At 37.6% G+C, this 22,698-nt stretch overlaps 1 protein-coding gene across 1 annotated transcript in view; it reads left to right on the forward strand.

The window, feature by feature from the left end:
* The first annotated feature begins 329 nt into the window (after positions 1–329).
* The window catches only part of CD6 (CD6 molecule), a 49,316-nt gene continuing 26,947 nt past the window's right edge, over positions 330–22,698 (forward strand). Inside the window, exons 1-3 of the mRNA XM_058158152.1 lie at positions 330–461; positions 16,208–16,276; positions 22,288–22,587. Of these exons, the coding sequence (XP_058014135.1) occupies positions 407–461; positions 16,208–16,276; positions 22,288–22,587 (424 nt within the window). The 5' untranslated portion in view covers positions 330–406. The remainder of the gene's footprint in view (positions 462–16,207; positions 16,277–22,287; positions 22,588–22,698) is intronic.

The following is a 22,698-nucleotide window of genomic DNA, read 5'->3' on the forward strand; positions in this document are numbered from 1 at the left end:
TGCAGAGGAAGAGCAGCAGCTAAATCATGCATTTCTGAGCAGAAGAACCAAGATAAAACTATCAAGCCTCTGTATCTCATCACTTCTCCTGGAGGAAGCCCCAATGCTTGCTTTGTAGCATCTTGATCGCCGGTATCATTTGATAAGAGTTTCATTTTGTTTCTCCCTCCACTCTCTGAATGCTCTTGCCTCCTTCTGCTGCATTTCTCAGCTTCCTTGAGCTGCCACCCAGTCTAGGACCATACTGACAGTTTCTCGATGAGTGAAACCACAAGTGAGTGAGGGATGCTGCTATATGGAAATTAGTTACAACGTCAGGAGAATAAAATACAAAGCTTGCTGGGGGAATTTTTTTTTTTTTGCCCAACTCTGAAGATCTTTGTTTTTAATATACACTCAAGAGAAAATGGATCTGGTGGAAGTGCTTGTTATGGCCCTTTCCCTAATGGCGGTCAGAAAAGGTACCTCTTCTTCATTCTTGCTTATTTCTGCATCTTCATTCCTCTCCAACTTTCTGGGTGTTTTTTTTTCCTTTAGCTTTTTCTAAATAGCTTGCCTTCAGAAGTTGTAGGTGCTCCATCGCTGGAGGCTTTCAAAAAAGAGACTGGACAACCATTTGCCTGAAATGGTATAGGGTCTCCTGCTTGAGCAGGCAGCTGCACTAAAAGACTTCCAAGGTCCCTTCCGGCTCTATTATTTGTTCTATGTTCTCAAGGACCTTTAGATGAGGCCTCAGTTCAGAGTCAGTAGATCTCTTTATTAATTATTTAAACCTTCTCCTTCCTTTTGGCCTTGCCTTTTGCGATGAAGTTGTAATTGTTGGCATCAGCAACACTTTGAACATGAAGCTAGAGCTGCTTCTTCTCCATTCTCTTTGTTCAGAACTAATCTAATGCAACCCCGCATACATTGCATGGAAGGGTTCCTGATTAACCCCACGCCAAAAGGGATAGGAAAAGAGACTCTTTATTAATTTCTTCTGCAATTCTTCAGTGGCCCCTCAAATAGCTACAGAAGTGAAACTGAAAAGGCAATGGAGTAGCCGTTAGATGATAAGCCTCTTACCCAGCCCTTAATCGTCAATATTATTTCACTGCTCAGGTTCCAAACATCGTGTCAACTTTTCAAACTAAGGAGAAAAGGTCTCTGTTAGGAAAAGTGGAAGAAGAAGCATGCTTCATTGTTTGAAAAGTTAATATGTAAAGAGGCCGTTTATCACATTACACCGATTGCAGATTGCAGGGATCTCTGAAGGAGCTGCTTAACAACATAGAAGAAGCTACATGATTTTGGACAAGGATCTGTTGGCCACAGCCAACAAACTATTGCCGGAAAGTGCATAAGCGGATGATTCCAGCAAAGATTCTTCTCCTCTCCTATGATTACACTCTCAATTTCCTCCTGGCTAGGAATCAGCAATTCCTGCCAGTTCAGCTTTGGCGGCTACTCTGTTAATATCTGCTGTTAGGTTTATTTACTACTATGTGTTTGTTTAATTCTCCTTTAAGAGCTATTTAATTATTTCGGAGATAGTAAATTCCTTTAGGGGCTATTTACTTTTGTCCTGAATCTACTGCCAGCTAATTTTGACAAGTGATTCTTAAATGATAATGGTAAAATCAAACATTCAGTTAATTTTTCAACTCCCATAGCAATCATTTTTCCAAAACACTAAAAATACTGTATAATTTTTAAGAAGTTGCTCTAAGCACTGAATCTCAATTATTTCATTATCATTCTTTTCTGAATACATCTACTGAGACATCTTTGCTCTTTTGCACCGGACTGTTCCAGATTTCACTTTCCTGATAGTTCAGGAGAAAGAGGGAAAGGGAGAGTGGGAATGGAGGAGAGAGATCTGATAGGAATGAAATTAGGAATTTCATTTTGGGGGGCAATTTGCTGCACTTCACTGTTGTCATTTTATTTTTTACAGTTGAGAAGGATCCTCATAGATAGGTCCATCTGATATAATTTTCAGAATTTCAATGTATTAGTATTTTCTACAAGCTTGGTCAACGTGTGCTTACCTCTTACTGGTAATAGCACTGATCCAAATAAGATCGTTGGAGGACTTCAAAATTTGCGTTCGTTGTAAGAATTCTGTTTGTCTCTCCTCTTTGCTTTTTCTACGTTAATAGCTATCAATTCACAATGTTACATTATCCGTAAGTTGCCGAATCACAACTCCCAGCAGCTCCAGTCCCCCTGGATAATGGGAGTGGGATGTTGGGAGTTACAGTTTGATGGGAGCTAGAAGACCTCAGATTTCCTACATTATGCTGTAACTGCACATCCCTTTTGAATTCCTTTTTTAAAAAAATGTGATTCACAAGGTAGAAGTAGAAACCATTTGACTCTGCTTAGGCTGTCAGTGTAGCATGAATTTAGAATACTATCCATCTCTAATATGTGCACCAAATGATAAGTAGCAATAGGGCCATTTCACTATGTGCAGCCTTTTTTAGAAGCTACTTCCCCTGCACAGTCATCTTGCATGATTCGTTAAGGACAATACTCAAGGACAATGATTGCTAAATGAAATAATCAATGAAGTAAACCAAATAATAATTAATGGACAATAAGAGGGGAAATAAACAGAATTCTTACAAACTTGCAGATTTTCAGGTCCTCCAAGAATCTGTTTTGGGACTAGCTCTAGTATCTGGAATAGCATTTGATAACTGGTACATGGCCAGTCTTAAAAGTTGAATAAGGTTGGTTTTCATTATCATATTCCTCTAAGTGTTAGTGATTTATTTGGGTGGTTTTTTTTGCTTCCTTTGAAGGCAGAACTGCATCTTATTAGACCGTGCTATTGAAGTTTATTGTTAGTCTTTTTGGAGGCCTAATAAAACATTACAAATATACATTCAGAGCAATTGGCCATGCTTTCCCACTTTCTTTTGTAGATACCTATAGGAAACAGAGATTTTAAAGATCTGAATCCAGATGTTGGTTGTGCTCCTAAAATAAAGGAAGCAATCCAGAATGAAAGGTGTGAATTTAGCAGCTTTGTGTTACATCTTTCAGCTGCTCTTTAAAAACTAAAGTTATGTATCTCATACAACAATGAAATTTTTTTACCTCCTTCTGAGCACATTACTTGAAAATATATTTTGGGGGTGGGGAATATAATTCTGTAATGAGGAGAACTGTGTGATCCATCTTTAATTCGCTCAGGGCGATGGGCAAGGTCTCTGCATTTTACAAATTGTTGCTACTTTCAATACTGGCCTAATTAGAAATCGCCACAGTTTATTACCCTTTTTGCCCTTGTAGTGTATAGCTGTTATCTTTTAAAAGGGAACCAACTAGCAAATGAAAAATCTTCATTTGGGGATGAAATAACGTTTTTGAAAACTCTTTTTACTTCTTTGATTGCTCCTCAATCAAAAGGAAGCATGTCTTTCCTTTCCCATTTATAAAATGGAGGAAATTGCCCATTGGCTCCAGCCATTGCTAATAATGGGTGAAAGTCGGATAATTCCATCAGACACTTGTAGTGCATGCACAAAGTTTCAGTCTGATGTAGTTTCTTTCCCCATGTTAACTTTTATTTCTGTAACTATTTATGCAGGTACAAAACTATCACTTATAGTTTGGTCCTGTTATACTTTGTTTTACAGTAGCAGATTTGTTTTTCTTAGTTAATTGTTATTAGAAGACAGTACACCTGATCACCTCAGCCTGCTGGCCATGCCTGCTTCACAAGGGCTCTGTAATCCACCAAATCCTATTAAGTTTCCATAATAATTTGCTGATAATAATCCGACCAACATTTAAAAATATTATAATCAATATTCTTCAATTATAGCAAAGTTAATGTTACTTATAGATTGTGTCCAGGGTCCATTCTGAATGGCAAGATTTCATGGTACCAGTTCCTGCTGCCCTTACTATTAGCGCCTCTCTATTCTGAACACCTGAACAAAGTGGTCCTCTCTTTGAACCATCTTCTGTTTTTTCCAGATAAGACTAAAGAGATATTGAGAAGTATTTTAATGATTATTTGTGGGTTTGAATCTTGTTCATGGAGCTACAGTGAAAATAATTTACCCTTTCAGGCCATCCAAGTATCATTTTGCATAACAATCGATACTTATTCCTTCTAGGTTTTGTATCTTATACTTATAAGTCGTTTGATTGGTAAAACTCTGCCTTTCATTACCAGCTCAAGGTTAGACCAGAAGTTTTGCAATTCTAGTATGTTCTATGGAAATCTCACCCTTCTGAACCAGTGTTTCTCAAGCTTGGCAACTTTAAAATGGGCGAACTTCAGCTCCCAGTCAGCTATACTCGGGCTGGGGAATTCTGCAAGCTGACATCCACTCATTTTAAAATCTCCAAGGTTGAAAAATACCATTCTAAACTTGAATAGAAAATTCCAGCTAGAAGGGGCTGTGAGAAATGTTTCCAGAAATAGTGCCATCTGGTTGATCTGATCTGGCTGATCCAGTGAAACGAGATTCTCAAAGTAGTAGAATACTCAAATGCTAAGAATTTATCATGATTGGAACAGTTCGCAAACTATTATAGTCATGGTTAAGGCCATACTGGGTCAAATGTCACTTTCTGGTTGCAACTGGTTTTTTTTTTAGCACAAGACAGGTAAATATTACAATTTAATCTAAATGTGACTATATATTTGTCATAGTTGAGGCATGCAGGCATTATCTATTGGAATAGGCTTTTGAAATGAGAACTGAAGTAATTAATTCAGACCATATGTTGCAGGATAACAATTGCCATCAGCATGGAATTTTTTAAAATTAAAACTATTTATCGTTCAAGACCAAACATCAGCACAGAAGTGCTTAAGGGCCATGGAGATTCAGTATTATGCTAAGTCTGCTCACTGATCAAAAATCTAGTTCTATATGAGAAATAAAATTCATATTGGCAAGCTACGAATGAAAGAAATCAACGGAGCTAAACTTAGAAGGGACAGAAAAGCAAGAGACAGAGATATTACTCAAAGAATACTCAAACTTTGTATCACTGTGACCTGTTAAAAATATTTATTTGTTTGCTTGTTTATGGAATTTTTATGCCACCCATCTCCCCTACAAAATGATTCTGAGCCGAGGGATTTATGTGACACTCCGCCAAAGTAACGGATTTTATTTACTTCACAAGAAATAAATATACATTTATTTTTAATACTTAAATTATTACATACAGCTTTACTAAAATGCACATTTCTGTAGACATTCTAAAGGACGTAGATGAGGTACTTAGTGCCATAGAGTTGCCAAAGAGCTTAACAAATACAAAAATATTTGCAAGTAAAGACAAACTTGGCGGTTACTATCAACAGATCATTAATAGTTTGTCATGTCATCGAAAGAGTCTGTTGTTGCCATACTCTACAGAAATGAGAGATTTGTACATTTAAATTCCCTAAAAAATATCAAATAAATAAATATAAGCTGCCTGATTCCCAATGATTTGTAGCGGTTTTTACAGATGGTTAAAAACATTTAAAAACAAGAAACAATTAAAAAAAAACCCACAAAAGGATCACCAAACAAAGGAACAGAAATGGCAGAAAAAACGCCACATGGTTTGAGGCCCAGCAAAGTTAAGTCCTGACCCAAGAATTCTCCGTTACACTGTCAATATGCCAATGCCTTGTGGCAGCAACAACTGTATGTGTTACGGCAGACAGCACCAAAACCTTTTTCAAGCCATGTCTTCATGCACTTGCCTGATGACCTAGTTGCTTTAGAGCAGAAAAGGAGCATACCTCACTGGAAAAAACAATTCTTTGTTGTCTGTTATAGAATCTAATGAAATCCAATACTGGCATGTGTAAATCTCCTGCTAACTTAACTCATTTAAATAAGAGAGTGATTGTGTGCAAATAATTATATTGTCATCTCCTAGGTTTCTGTTTGAAGAATGAATGGCTTTCAAGAATACAAACATCAGTCGTCCATGCTCATAAAATCCTTGACATTTATACAATTGGAACAAACATAAAGGATGATTTAAACATTGTAAAAATTCAATTTACTATACAGCTTTGCAAGTGCCCTGGTACAATTAAGTAGCGGCAGGCTTGACAATCTCATAGAAACTTCCTTTACCAAATAAGTCAATGACGTTTGTCTTCTTTGCACCTTTTTCCACCTTAGCTTTACAATTGCTTCTACATACTTAATTCATTAGAGAAACAATGAAAACAAGCAAGTCAGGTTTTTTTTCCATCTGATTTAAAATATATATATTTTGATTATGTGCCATGTCAAATTTTGGATTGATGTCAAGGCACCATTATATCCGAAGAAATAAAGGCAAGCTGATTGATTAAATTGCCCTGTAGCTAAAAATCCTTACTTAGAATGGGATATAAGGTTCAAAAGAGCATTTGAACATATTTAATCATCATCTTCATCATAATATAAAAAGCTGGGTTGTGATTCAGACACATGAATCTGCCAGATATATTTTAAATCCTAAAACAAACCTGTTCATTTGAAAATTGTGTTTTAATTGAATTTCAGATCTGCCCAATAAAAATTTCCTTCAAGAAATAGGCCCCTTGGTAGAAAAAAATAGGATTTTTAATTTGCTTGGCGTTATTTTTAATATAAAACAGAATTAGACATTGGGTTGGTGGGGGGACTGTGATAATAGGAAAAAAATGTTTGATGCCGATAACAATTAAAATCTCCTTATACAGTAGAACCTCTGGTCATGAACGCTTCTGGCCACAACCAAATTGGGTTCCGACCAATCAATTCACTTTTTTTTTTTTGCGGCCGATTTCCCCTTCTGCACCATTTTGTTTTTGTAAGCACCAAATTCCCAAAATTAGGTTCGGGTCACGACCAAATAGATTTGCGGCCAAAGTTATGGAATGAATTATGGTTGTGACCAAATGTACTGCTTTTGTACATTTAGAATTAAAGCGCTTAAAAGAAATTTGCTCTCATTTAGTCCATAAGGCTTTCCAAATAATTTATTTACCATTAATTGATATTAATCTATTCTAAGTCAACATTCATGTGACGGCTTGAAGCAGTATAGCTTTCCAGCCTCATGCTTTGGATTTTCAAAGATGCACTGATTGTGTGCCATTTTCTTTCTTTCTTTCACACCAAAACTCATGCAAATGTTTCCCCACCAGCAATCTATTCTGGAACCAATTTAGGAGATGCGATTAATAATTCATTGCATTTCTGCAGAATAAATTTTGATGCAATATAGCGGTAACTGAGAAAATAGACTTCAGAACAACACTAATTTGAATTACAGCAGTGATTTCAACCCAGGAATTTAACCCATTTTCCTTTTTTACAAGCGTTTTAAAATTATTAACAAGGGTCAAATTGTTCACAGAAAATAAAACTATATAAAATATGCAGATATTCTTATTCATGAGTATTTCAGTAGAATGGCTTTCAATAGAAATTAAAATATTACTTAATTAGATTTGTGTGATGAAAGATCAAATGTCAATAATGCAGATTTCTGCTACAGTGATCTGCTTTCTACCTTGGTTGATCATGACTGTCGGGGAGAATCTCAAGATATTGTGAAAAATATTGAGATGGGCTGTGCAACACATATGAATAGAATAGAATAGAATAGAATTTTATTGGCCAAGTGTGATTGGACACACAAGGAATTTGTCTTGGTGCATATGCTCTCAGTGTACATAAAAGAAAAGATACGTTCATCAAGGTACAACATTTACAACACAATTGATGATCAATATATCAATATAAATCATAAGGATTGCCAGCAACAAGTTGTAGTCATACAGTCATAAGTGGAAAGAGATTGTTGATGGGAACTATGAAACGATTAATAGTAGTGCAGATTCAGTAAATAGTCTGACAGTGTTGAGGGAATTATTTGTTTAGCAGAGTGATTATAATTGCATTATAATATCCCAATGCCTGGATGAAAACAGTGTTACAGGTGTAAGGAAACCATACATTTGCTACTAAGGAAATTGGACTGGATTTGATCAAACTTCAAATATCAAATAAACCCAATAGTGGGACAAGGGAAAATGGGGCGGTTCAGAACTAAGGTTCTAGAATACATGAATATTGTTCCTATTTCTCCATGAAAAGCATGGACGGAAAGAGGATTGGAATGAAATGGCTAAGTTGGCTTTATAGAAACTGCAGGTTTATTATTATTTATTTATTATTATTTATTTATTATTATTTATTATTATTTATTATTATTGACCTCACCCCATTCCTAAGAGGACCATAAGGGGCGTGCATAAGCGCACAAACGTGCCTACCGTTCCTGTCCTATTGATTTTCTTTTCTTCTTCCTATATATATATATATGCTTATACCTCCTAATATTTACTCATATATATGTTTATATACTATATAATCTTTTTGTATGAATATGTGACAAAATAAATAAATAAATAATAAATAAATAAATAAATTAGTGCTCTCCACTCCCATAGATTTACAGAATATCCTCGTTTGTGGCAGGTTTTCCAAACTGAAGTGCACCTCCCTGGGGGAGATTCGGGCAGATGAAGTATGAAGTATCTCTTAATTGTATATTGTTACAATAAATCCAGCTTTCCCAAATTACAGGTAGTCCTTGATTTATGACCTCAGGCGAACCCAAAATTTCTGTTGCTAAGCAAGACATTTGTGAAGTGAATTTTGCCCTATTTTATGACCTTTGTTGCCACAGCTGTTAAGTGAATCACTGCCGTTGCCAAGTTAGTCACACAGTTGTTAAAAGAATCTGGCTTCCCCATTGACTTTGCTTGTCAGAAGGTTGCAAAGGTGATCACAAGACTTTGGGACACATAAATATGAGTCAGTTGTCAAGTATCCGAATTTTGATCATTGAAATGCTGCAATGGTCGAAGTGTGAAAAATGGTCATAAGATGCTTTTTCAGTGCCATTATAACTTTGAACAGTCCCTAAATGAACTGTTGTAAGTCGAGGACTATCATGTACTAATTTCAAGTGAGGAGTATGGTGACAGAGGAGGTACATGCTTTGCTTTTTATTTTTTTATGCCTTATTAAAAATAAAACTTCGCTGTATTGTTTTTGTTGCTCATATTGGTTTTAAGGGAGTGTCTGTATGTACATTAAGATTACACTAAAGAGTAGTGTGATGGTAAAAAGGTTAGGAACCTCTGCTTTATGCGGTCTCTGCTCTGTCCCAGAAATAGTTCTAGTTACTCGTTGTTTCTAAGCAATTACACTCATCTGTACTTAGCAATGGAACTAACGAATTTGGCCTGAGCTGTGGGGATATATAGAATTGCAAATAGTATGCATCAGTGGTGAAATGTAAAATTTGTTACTACCAGTTCTGTGGGCATGGCTTGGTGGTGGTGGTGTAATGTGACTGGGTGGGCATGGCCAACTTTTTTTTTTAACTTTTAAAAGCATTTTTTCGGCTGAAGAAGTTGTAGAAAAAATGCTTTTAAAAGGCTCTGATGATCCCAGCTGAGCCGTACGATCATCGGAGGCTTTTTTTTTACTTTTAAAAGCATTTTTTGGCCGAAGAAAAAATGCTTTTAAAAGTAAAAAAAACAAAAAAACCTCTGATGATTGTGTGGCTCATCTGGGCATGGGGGAGGCGGGGCAGGGATTTTTGCTACCGGTTCTTCGAACCACCCACTGCCATCGCTACCGGATCAGGCAATCTGGTCTGAACCGGGAGCATTTCACCCCTGGTATGCATGAATCTTGAGTTATCTTGGAATGAGATAAAAAGACTTTGAATATATATGACTGTTCTGATCGCAAAGAACAAAATAGCACACAAAAATTGAAAGAAACTATATTTGCATTCCCACTCCCTTCCATTCAATTATACCCAATTTTCAGAGACTGCCTGGGCTAATCCCTGCAGTTTTCTTGGCAAGGTTTTTCAGAAGTGGGTTGCCATTGCTTTCTTCTTGGGGTTGAGAGTGAGAGAGACCTGGGCCCAGGTCACCCAACTGGCTTTATGCCTAAGGCTAAACTAGAATTCAGGGTTTCCTGGTTTCTAGCCTGGCCCTCATTATTTTTATTAAGTCAAAAGAAATTTCCAAAGTTTTTTTTTAAATCACCAGTTGGCATAATAAAGGTATTGCCATTATGGACATTAAATTCTGTGTGGGGCTGGATCTCTCTCTCTCTCCCTCACTCCCTCCTTCTTATTATCCTTCTAATGCTGAATATTTTATAAAAATCAGAATCATAGGATTTGTAGGGCCCGCAACTATTTTTTGGCCAATGGCCACTTTGGACCAAGCCTTTTATGGTACAACACCTAAAATAATGGGCATGAATGTATATGGAGAACAAACAACTAGATAAATGAATTTGATGCCACCTGCATTTCTATTTAATTAAAATTAAATATTGTTCTGATAAAGAGAGCCCGTTTGGTCTAGTGGTAAAAGCACCAGACACCAAACCAAGACACTGGGAGTTCTAATCCTGCCTTAGGTATGAAAGACAGCTGGATGACTTGGGCCAGTCACTCTCTCTCACCCCACAACATCAGGTTTGGGCAGTGGTGGGATTCAAGTGATTTAACAACCGGTTCTCTGCCCTAATGACTTCTTCCAACAACCAGTTTGCCAAACTGCTCAGAAAGTTAATAACCGGTTCTCCCGAAGTGGTGCGAACTGGCTGAATCCCACCACTGGGTTCGGGTGGCAAGCTGGTTGGTCAATTCAAGTTTCAACTAATGAATCAACAGTCAATCAAAAAAAAAAACCCCCTGTCATTTTCATTTGCGGAAAAATATTAGGAAGAAAAAAAACTTTTAGAAAGAATTACTTTCCTGCCATATATTTGTTTACTTATGGGTATCGGGGGGCAGAGAGGACAAATGTGCATTACAACATTGTGATATAAATTCTGCCCTCTTTGAACTTGCATTGAGATCTAACAAGCAGCTATTGGTTGATTGATTTATTTAATTATTGGGCTGCCCATTTCACAATTCGACATGCAACCATCTGATAAAACAGTAAATATGTAAGACAATCATTAGATAAAACCATTGTGTAATAATTATGAAAAGGAATTAAAAATTATAAAAGCAAAACCAAAAGTGTGTAGCCAGCCAGTGCCACCTATGTTTGAGTTGGGTGGCTATATAAATTTAATAAATAAATAAAATAAAACAGGAAAAGAGAATAATAGATGAAAGGACGTCAATAATAAGGGAGTCACCACGCAAATTCACCCCTCCCCTGGGCTTCCCAGCCCTAATGGCATCATTAGGTCTTGAGGGATCTTCGGAAGTTCAGGAGTGATGAAGCCAATCTTATTTCTGGGGAAAGAAGATGCCACAATTGGGGCACCACAACAGAAACAGCCTGCCAAGTTGGGATGGAGCTGGCATTGTGACATCACAACACATATTTTATCATTTGGAAAAAAAAAAAACCAACCCGCTGATTTCAATAGACCCATGATTTTCCATTTCTACTGTATCACATTGTAAAGAGCACTACGGGAACAATCTTTGGAAATTTTAAGAGCTTTAAGAATTTTAAAAGCTGAAATCTTATCAGAACTCAGAGGAAGATTATAGTACTGTTGCTTCAAGATGGAAAACTCTTGTCTATTTGTCTTTGCGAAATTTTAGCACTAAGAAAATCTGAGTTATGCCATTGATAGAACATTTTATTTTTTTATTTTTATTTTTTTTAGTTTCATTTTTCCTTTCGTGTGCATTATTTTACAGCTTGTTCTTCATCCTGTTTCCTAAATAATTGCTAAATCCTGTGATATGCATCATAAACAATTTGCTGATTAATTATATTTCTTTCTCAACTACCTAGACCAGAGACCCTTAATCTGTGGTCCACAGACCCCTTGGGGGGGCCCTGTGATATCATCACAGGGGGTCTGCAAAAGTTTGAAAGAATGCTATGATTTAAATCTTGAGCTTGGTGATCCACGGCCATGATCAGTGGCCATAAAAGTATTTAAAGTAGGGGTGGTGGTGTCTGCGGTGAAGAAAAGGTTGACAACCACTGGCGTAGACCAATAGATCCTCCTCCTGTTGTCCTTGCAATCTGACTCCAGTCATTCTGGATTGGTGGTGTGGTCCAGCAACATTTCAAGGGCCCCAGATTTCCTTCTGGAAGCATAAATTCAAAGAAGGCTGCAGTGTATTACCTGGCTCCAGAAAGCTATGTGTGCATTACTTGCCACATCTCTCTGGAGGCTAAGATGACATGGAGCTGCTGTGGGAGGAGAACCATGTCCGTTGCTGGTGGAAAAAACCAGGAGACTCTGGTAGTACTTTCTCTGACTAGCAACTTTTATTAAAAGGCATAAACTTTTGTGAGCTGCAGCTTATGTCTTTTAATAAAATTTATTAGCTGGGAAAGGGGCTGCCAGACTACTACCGACTGGAGCCCTGCTGTACTTCCAGAGAAAATATTCTGTTTTAACTTTTTTCAAAGAGAAATATGTATCACCATCAATCTAAGTTAAAAGAAATATTGGAGGAGAAGATTCCCATTTTCAAGAATATGTGATAGTATTGACCAAAAAAAAAAAAAGTCATTTGCTTTCTCTTCTCCAAGAGAACTTATTACTCACTTGATTTTTCAGTCAAAGAAATGTAGGATGATGTTATTTTCAAGACGAAGATGATGAGGACTAATAGACTGTGTCTTAAGTTGATGGGGTCCCTCACTATTCAATTTTTACAAGCTTTCAATTGCCTTTTAAAGCAGGGGTCCTCAACCCCTGGTCCACGGCCTGGTGCCAGGCCATAGCCTGTTCAGAACTGGGCCACGGAAGTGGTGGGTGAGCATTTATGCAAACAAAACTACATTTGTGAAAGCAGTGTGCATGCACGAAACCAAACCCTTTCCCCCACCGCTGCTGCCACCGCCTCCACTGGTCCACCCAGCCGGAAAGATTGGGGGATGCTGTTTTAAAGGATGGAAGCCAACCAGGTGAAAAAAATAGACACAAAGACTTTTTCATTTCCCAGTTTAATTAGTTGTCTTCTAAGTAACTGTTAATATAAAGTAAGTTACTGTAAACTTATTCAATGCAATATGTAGTGTTTCTTTAGTCTGGAGGAAAGATTACAGAGAAACTGTTTAATGTACTAAGGTGGTAATTTGCTTTAGATCAGTAAATGTTTAATTAGTTTTTAAATAACTGTTAATATAAGCCTTTATAATTGTAAGATTAAATACAACATACATGGTATTGTTAGGTCTAAAAATGTAAAAGAAATGAAAGATTACAAAGAAACTGTACTTAGCATACCAATGTGGTGATTTGCTTCAGATCAATAAATTCAAAAATTTACAAAAAAAATAAATCAAGACTCAACGAACTTCAAGGGGACTAGATTTAGCTTTAGGGGACGTAGGGACTCCAGACTGATGATGCATTTGACCCTGTCCTCAGGCCCATCTCTTACCGAGCCTGTCCCAGACAGGAGGGGTCAAGCAGGGATCAGTCTGGAATTGCTATTTGGAAGATCTGCCCCCTCTTGAATGTTATTGAACCTTATCTAGTTTTTCCCAGAGGCAAATTGCCAGCCTGAAAAGATTGCAGTGGAATAGGCGTTGAACAATAAAATAGCTCATTTATACGCTATACATGTTGATCTGGTTATTTGTACCTGACGGTTGGGTTGGGAGAGAGTGACTGGACCAAAGTCACCCAGCTGGCTTTCATGCCTAAGGCAGAAGTAGAACTCATAGTCTTCTGATTTCTAGGCCAGCACCTTCAACACTACACCAAACTGGCTGACTGTTAGTTCTCTTCCAATCACACTGGACTGGAATCATGCAGGCAAGGTGATCAAAAAAAAAAAATTCCAAAAGAACCTTGGATGAGTAATACTTATTTTTAAAAAATTTGGAAAGCCACCACTCTATGAATTTCAGCTGTCCAACTTAATTATAGTTAGAATGTTGAAAACTTCTTGAGTTTCATTTTATCCCTGCCCTTAATAGCAGACAACTTGACCGCCTCTTTTGAGTGAGCTGACCTATTTCTATCTGGTTTTGCAATGGTCAGATTTGCTCTCACTTTCCCTGACAACATCAGAACTAATTTTCACAAAATCCACTTTCCACAATGCATGCATATTTACATACTCTGTAGAAATGCCATTCAGGTCATGTCAGTCATTTAAATTAATTTCAGATCATGCATATACTTAGTTTGAGTTCAAATGCTAACACTGCAAAAATTTCAGAATGATCTCCCACTGGGACCTGCTTTGTGGTTAATAAAGAGCGATAGCATCTGAATAGTAAAGGTTGGGGAGAGGTTGGAACAGGAAAATAGAAGCTAGAACCTGCCATGATTTACCTGAAATAAGGAGGGGAAAAAAATCCCCAATTGTTCCTCAAGGGCAGACTCCCCTTTAGTGCTAATAATAATCTCATTGCTAAACAGCCTACTTTGAATGAATTTCCTCCCGGAATTTAATGTAAGTGTGGGAAGCCAGGGAGGCTGCAGATCACTAGGGAAAATAATGATCCTTCCATATAGAGAGGTGGGGTGGAGGGAGAGGGAGAGGGAGAGGGAGAGGGAGAGAGAGATCTATATCTATATACCTATATCTGTCTATCTACAGTATCTATCTATCTATCTATCTATCTATCTATCTATCTATCTATCTATCTATCTATCTATCTATCTATCTATCTATCTATCTATCTATCTATCTATCTATCTATCTATCTATCTATCTATCTATCTATCTATCTATCTATCCAGCCAGCCAGCCAGCCAGCCAGCCAGCCAGCCAGCCAGCAATCTCAAAAAAATGCAACTCTGGATGACATAAATCTAATCCACATAAATAGATACAGTATTCTTTTTGCAGAATGCCATTGATAATGGGCTGAATGGAACAGGGGTATCAAATAGCAGAGAATAACCAATATACTCTGAACATAATTTCATTAAGGTCTGCTTGATACAGCTCTGATAATTTCATAGGTCTTATTGGAGCAGTGCTTGGAGTCACACAGGTCAGTTGATTTAGTCATTTTTAAAGAGGTTCCACTCTGAGCCATTTGCAGAAAAAAAAAACCAGCCTAATGATGAACACATTTATTCTGGAGTAAGGTTGCAGGAATTACTGACTACTTAATCAACTGCAGTATTTAATTATTTAGTACTCTCTCATAATAAATTGGCACTTCATTTTCAAAATATCTCTGGTTCTGAGCAGCAGGTAAACTGGAATAAAAATCTGAAATAGAAAATATTTAAAATAAATGTGAACTAGTACAGTTTCATTTTTACAGTGAGCACTATTTCATGTAATTAGATGATGATGACATCCATTCAGTCGTGTCTAACTCTTGGCAATTCTATGAGCCAGGTCTCTCCACATCTTTTGATCTTGCACTATTTCATTGAGTTGTTCTATGGTCTGCTAGTGTCTGCTTTGATGGTGTTCAGCCGCTGTGTTCTTTGAAGGCCTGGTTTTCTTTTACCGCTAACTCTTCCAAACATAATTGCTTTCTCCAGTGAATTCCCCTGCATTGCAAAGTAAATGAGACACAGTTTTGTGATTTTGCCTTCTAGTGACATGAACCAGAATTTAACTTGAAATTGGAAGAAAAATGACAAGAATTGTTACCAATTTAATTGCTACCTTTTATACATTCTTATACTGTTTTGTAGTTTTTATTATTTATTTATTTATTAAATGAATATGACACTCACCTCACTCTAAAAAGTATCTCTATTAAAATGCTTAATATTTGTGATTTACTTAGTTATTTCTTAATAATTAATATATTTATATTTAATATGTTTATTATGCCACCCATTTCCCTATTCAGAGACTCTGGATTTATATTTAGAATGAATAGTTCTTGTGAACCCATTAAACTATTTTCTCAGAAACGTAATTACTAGCCTCTCCATTTTTTTGATTCAGATTGAACGCTAGAGGAATTGAAAGCTTTGATGCATAGAAGACCAATTTGATCCATATTGAACAAATAGTACCGGCAACTAGAAAAAGCCTTCAAAAACATTCCAACCGTAAGATTGGGGTTTTTAAAAAGAGTTTATTACTCAAAATGTACCAAACATTGTTTCTCAAATTTGAACAAGTCCTAAATTAGATATAGCAGCTTTCTTTCAGATTATTTATGGCTGTTCTATCGTTTTAGGTTAAGGATGGAAGTGATTTTCTGTGGTAATATATTAGTGACATTTCATTTGAAATTCTGTTTTAATTGCAGTCCAGTCCAAGCCGAGCGAACCTCATGCTCTCAGAAATACCAGTAGCAGCACCACAACTGCAGAAGCAGGTAAACCAAGGGAGGGGAACTTCTATTTAGAAAGAACCTTTTTTAAACCTACCATGTGTTTTGCTTTAAGGATGAGAGGACAAATATAACCTAGCAGGCCTGGAGCCCTGATGCAGAGAATGTAAAAATAAGGAATGTCTCACAGGCCTATTTCTATCCATGGTATCAGGGAGTCTATAGGGTAGAGTCAAAATAGTGAAGATGTGCGATCAAAGCTCCATCTGTTTTCTATATTCATATATTCATCGTGGCCAGTTTGATGTTTTGGACCACACACTGCTACATCCCCGCTGTGTTCCTTCATTGTTACCGGGTTCTCTATGTACCATCCAGATAGATGTTTGTGGATATGATGACATGGCTCACTCAATTCTTTGGCGTTGCATGTGCCAGGATCAAGTAACAAGTAATTCCCTTATTTAAGTTGCACATTGTAAAACTCTACATTCTTAACTCTTTTGAATGATCTCTTGGGCCAGTTCCTCACTAGCAATTTATACCATTTAACAATTTCATCCAACAAACACTGAGATAGTTGAAAGCCTGAGATAGTTGAAAGCCTTCATTATTTCAATTATTTTGGCACTGGGAGGGATGGATGATGCTGTAAAATACCAATAAGGAAGTGGTCTTAATCTGCTTTTTTCTTTCCTGAAACCAGCAATTAATTTTGTCCACAAGATCACTTTCCATGGGAAGGAGAGGGAAGAAAAAAAAATAGGATGAGAAGAACAGAAAGGGTCTCACTTTTATTCTGATCCACCAGTCACTCCAATTCCCTGGGAAATGGAGAAAAGAAATGGCTAAAAAGCGCACCAGGTTGGAGTGAATTGGAGCAGTGGATATGAGTTTTAATTTGTACTTTAATATTAAGCAATTGCTTTTTATTTGTTAGACTAATTAATCAGTGGTTAGAACAATTAATTAGTGGAACAACTTACCTCCAGAAGTTGTGAATCACTGGAGGACACTGGAGGTTTTTAAGAAGAGATTGGACAACCATTTGTCTAAAATAATATGGGGTTTCCTGCTTGAGCAGGGGGTTGGACTAGAAGACCTCCAAGGTCCCTTCCAACTTTGTTATTCTGTTATTCTGTTTCAGAGATTTTTATTTAATCAACCCCCCCACCTCAATAACCCTCTATATTACTATATGATTAAATATAATGGAGTTAAAAATGAATTTATTAAGATTGAAGCAATGAAAGAAAGGCAAAAAAAATATCAGCATCCGATATTCAAATAAAGCTTTTGATTTTAATAATTGGGGGGGGAAATAAAGAGGTTGCCTAGCAACAAAACAACCAAATGTGTTGAGCAAGCAACTTCTTTGGGCAAGACTTCAATTGTTGTAGAATCATTCAAAAAGTGACTTTGTTGGTCCTCTGATGGCTTTATACCCCTTACTATGCCCTCGCAAAGGGAGCCCTTTTATTACGTCATTTTTCTGTCAGGGACGTCCCCCCTTCCTCTTGACCCATTCATTCTTTTTTCATATATTTGATGATTTCTGTAGGGGATTCTCATCATTTACATCATTTCTTTTAAGTGAGCCTTCTTCATTGATTCTCCCTTATAGCTGACTTTTTCCCATCAGCATCTCCCTGATGGGAAAAGAGGAAAATGCTACAGTTTTATTATTTTTCCTATCACTAGAGTCAGAAGAGAAAAGTAGCAGAACATTTTCCAGTTCACGGAGGAGGAGGAGGAGGAGGGGGAGGGGGAGGAAAAACTTCTCTTTCACCATTCCATTACTGAGCTTTATCAAAGAAAAAGCACCGCTTTACACCTTCTCATTGGTGAACTTGTAAAAATAATACGGCCATTGATGACAGCGATTGGTGATTGCTCCAATCATTATACTCAGCAACCAAACGGAATGCAGATATTTGTCTTTGCTAAAATGAAAAATGCTTGGACTGACACAAGTTAAAAACACTACTTAGGTGTGGAGGAGGAAATGGTGTGCAGAGGTTGTCTTTCTGGTAGCCTGGGGGTGTAGAAAAGAGACAACATCATGCAGTCCTTGAGAAATGGCTAGTGGACCAGGCTCATGCCAAGGCAAGCTGGTAACGCAGTCTAATGTGTTTATAATTCACATTCAAATCTTTAAAAGACTCCTTCTGGCATTCATTTAGTTCAGCTTCATCCCAAATCATTTATCACTTCATTTTCAATTCTATTCTCTCTGCTGGCTGTTCCTTCCTGTTTCTTCCTGTTTCTTTTCTTTTATGTACACTGAGAGCATATCCACCAAGACAAATTCCTTGTGTGTCCAATCACACTTGGGCAATAAAAAATTCTATTCTATTCTATTCTATTCTTATTTATTCTTCTCCACTTCCAAAAGAACTTATTTACTCTGCATTTCCTCTGCTTCTTTTTCTCTCCTTTTTCACTTACGTTCCAAGTTTTAATGTCCCGTACACCACTGTCATCACTAGAGGGATAAGCTTCTTCAGGGGCACAGAATGAGATGTACGGGTCTCCCAGGCATCTCTTTCATCTGACTGCTTTATTCTGTCCTTTGATGGAAAATAGACTCTTCAGAACAATAGCATTCCAAAATATGATGATGTATCATTGATTTAGAAGTCCGCTTGGCCCTGTCATTGCTTTCCAAAATCCATGCGCGAGATTGGATGGGGACGGGCTGACCAATTTTCACTACATCTGTTCCTAATTGTCAAGGAATATCTGTTCTTGATTGTCAAGGAATATAATCTGTTTTCCTGTTTGAAAAATGAACTGCTGAACGAGAAATTAAGGTGGCGTTTTCCAGGAATGCAGCTCCTATTTTCAATTATGCTGTAGTGCTCGGTATGTACCTGGGAATTTGCTGGACAAAAATAGCTAAGTGCCCCACTGGGATTCTTCCTAGGCAGAGGCGTCTACCTCAGCAGTGGTATTTGAGGTTACCTGTGCTCCATGTACACTCACCTCAGTGACATTTTTTATCAAAGAGGCAGGAAGCTGCGTGGGTGGTAGTTTGTGTTTACCCAACCTCACCGCTAAGAGGACTGGGGCGGGGTGGGGAGGGAGAGTGATTTTTATTTCTTTTTTAGTGACCTTTTTGGGGACCCATTGGGTGGTGCTGGGGATTTCTACCACAACCTAAGCTGGGGTACATCTTGACAGTTTCCATTTTGGGATAGAGGTAGTCCTTGACATATGACCACAATTGAACCCAACGTTTACGTTGCTAAGTGAGACATTGGTTAAGTGAGTTTTGCCCCATTTTATGACCTTTTTTTGCCACAGTTGTTAAGCGAATCACTTCAGTTATTAACTTAATAACACAGTTGATAACTGATACTGGTTTCCCCATTAAATTTGCTTGTCAGAAGGTCGCAAAAGGTGATCACATAAGCCCAGGACATTGCAACCATCGTAAATATGAGCCAATTGCCAAGTGTCTCAATTTTGATCATGTGATCACGTGGATGTGACAATGGTTGTGTGAAAAACGGTCATAGGTCACCTTTTTTTTCAGCGCCGTTGTAACTTTGAACAGTCACTAAGTGAACTGTTGTAGGTCGAGGACTACCTGTATTGTGAACTAATAGTTAATCCACCTGGGAGCATTCATTTTGTCAATCCACTGGGCCTCTGTGGCTCAGACTGGTAAGACAGTCTGTTATTAACAGCAGCTGCCTGCAATTACTGCAGGTTCAAGCCCCACCAGGCCCAAGGTTGACTCAGCCTTCCATCCTTTATAAGGTAGGTAAAATGAGGACCCAGATTGTTGGGGGCAATAAGTTGACTTTGTATGTAATATACAAATGGATGAAGACTATTGCTTGACATAGTGTAAGCCGCCCTGAGTCTTCAGAGAAGGGCGGGATATAAATGCAAATTTAAAAAAAATCAAACTGAAGTGTGTGTATGTGTGATAGAAGTGCAGTGAATCATAATATACGATTTCCACGTATGCCTTTTTTCCACAGTGGTTTCATGCTGTACCTGCTTAGCTATTAAAAGCTCTGATAGAAAGCAAAATGGATTGTCACTTGCTGCCTTGTCCTCAAGTGCCATCAAATGTAAGGGAAAGTGTATTTTAAGCATTTAAACAATTGTTTATTTCTTTGGAAAGAGAGGAGGTATACTTCCGCATATTGCTCTTAAGTAGAACAGGGGACAAAACCCTCTCAAATCCTCAAGACATTTTGCCATCCTCTGCACTACATTATCACGAGAATGTCTCTCAGCTAAAATTCAGGTTGGAGAGATTTCCTGACAATTGGATTCTGCTGCTATCAGAACATAATTCAGATGGTTCCCATTGTGTGGTTAAAGCGATTGATTTCTTTGTACTTAAGATGGCTGACACAATCAGCACAGAATGAAGTGGATGATGATACTTGAAAGAGAAACAATGGGCTATAGCATTTCACATTCTCCACACGCTCTGGTCTTTAAAAAAACAACAGAGCAGTGTTTTTTCCACCTTGGCAACTTTTTAAGATGTGTTTCACTTATTCTGGCTGGGGAATTCTGGGACTTAAGATTCACACAGCTTAAAGTTGCCAAGGTTGAGAAACACTGCAATAGAGTCAACTTTAAATAATTGTTTTTCTAATGAGTAGGGTTTTTTTAAAATTATTATTAGCAGGAACTTTGGTACATGATAGAACAATCAAAAAGTCAACTGCTTATCATCTGATACTTCATTCTACTGTTACGTGCAGACACTGATCTTGATTAATGAATATTAAACTTCTGTTGTTGGGCTGGATAAATGTGGTACCATACTATTACTACTGGGGTGGGCAGTAGAACCTCCTTGCATAAATGGAACTACCACTATCAAGTAATCGCCTGCAAATAAGAAATTAGAAATGGAAAGCCTCTTATGGATCATTTATCATGCATTGAACGGTTGTAAGATAATATGAAGTGGAATAAAGATAATCTACTACCTTCTTTTGATAGTCATTTAGAGCTTTCTTCCACTTTATTTTTTTATTTTCATAAAACATGTATTTTATGACAGATACAAGTATAAGCATAATTCTGAATACATGTAAAAGGTATGAATAAAAGAAAACATTAGGACAGAGACGGCAGGCATGCTGGTGCGCTTATGCACGTCCCTTACAGATCTCTTAGGAATGGGGTGAGGTCTAAAGTAGATAGTCTAAGGTTAAAATTTTGGGGATTTGGGGAAGAAACCACAGTCAGGTAGTGCATTCCAGGCGTTGACAACTCTATTACTGAAGTCGAATTTTCTGCAGTCTAGTTTGGATCAGTTTACTATGAGTTTTATCTATTGTGTGCTCTTGTCTTGTTTTGGTTGAAGCTGAAGTATTCATTCGCTGGTAGGACATTGTAGCAGATGATTTTATGTACTATGCTTAGGTCAGACCAAAAACCTAACTGTGGCACAAATATACCCTTGCAACATGTTCTTGTTACAAAAGAGCCTCCATCTTGTCCCCAGCCCATGAGTGGGGCATACTTAAACTCTCCTTAGCTGTATTGTTACTAACATTGTGTTTTCCTCTCTTATTCCTACACCATCAAGAATGTATGAAATATATTAGGCTTTGTGCCCTATTGCCTTAGTGGGAAGGCAAATGACTGACAGTGACATGAAACAAAAGTGGTACAGGCAGAACAGAGATCAATAACAGGGGCAGTAAATGTCATGCCTGTGTTGTTCTCCACTGTCTCAAGGATTGATAGTTTCAAATAGCAGTGGAAAAAAGTCCATAGACCCCTAAATAAGTTTTCTGTTCTTAGACATTTATTTCAGAAATCCCGAAAGTATTACATGTTTCACACCAGTTTGAGAAGGTTCCAGGTGGAACTTTTATCATGCAGTTATCATGTATTTCTAACTACCCCACAGCTCTTCCATCCTTCCTCATCTCCAAAAATCTGTCAAAGAAAAAAAAAACCCAGAATAGCTGCACTATGTTTTTTTGATTGACGTTATTAAGACTGTTACATTGCAATTCAAGTTGCACAACTTCCGGTTGTCTTTAATATCTCAACTTCTTATCTTGCAGAAATTCAAAAATTACGTCTGATGGATGGAGGAAGCAACTGTTCAGGCAGAGTCGAGCTGGAAGTCATGGGTATCTGGGGCACAGTATGTGGTGACAACTGGGACCTTGCTAATGCTGAAGTTGTGTGTCGGCAACTTGGTTGTGGTTCAGCCTCTCAGGCCCTCCGTGGCTCTCATTTCCAAAATGGGACAGGACCCATCCATGAAGTGAAATGCTTTGGGAACAAATTGTATCTATGGGACTGTCTGTCCAAGAGGAGCCATGATTGTGGACACAAAGCTGCCGGTGTGATTTGTTTAGGTTTGTGAATGGAACTTAACTAAATTTTTATTGTTTGTGTTCATGTTTAATTAATGTTCATTGGGTTTCAGGCCTGAATATGGGACCCAGATAGCACCAATTGCTTATGTT

Source organism: Ahaetulla prasina, chromosome 1 (genome assembly GCF_028640845.1).
Source record: "Ahaetulla prasina isolate Xishuangbanna chromosome 1, ASM2864084v1, whole genome shotgun sequence".
In the NCBI taxonomy this organism is placed as follows: domain Eukaryota; kingdom Metazoa; phylum Chordata; class Lepidosauria; order Squamata; family Colubridae; genus Ahaetulla; species Ahaetulla prasina.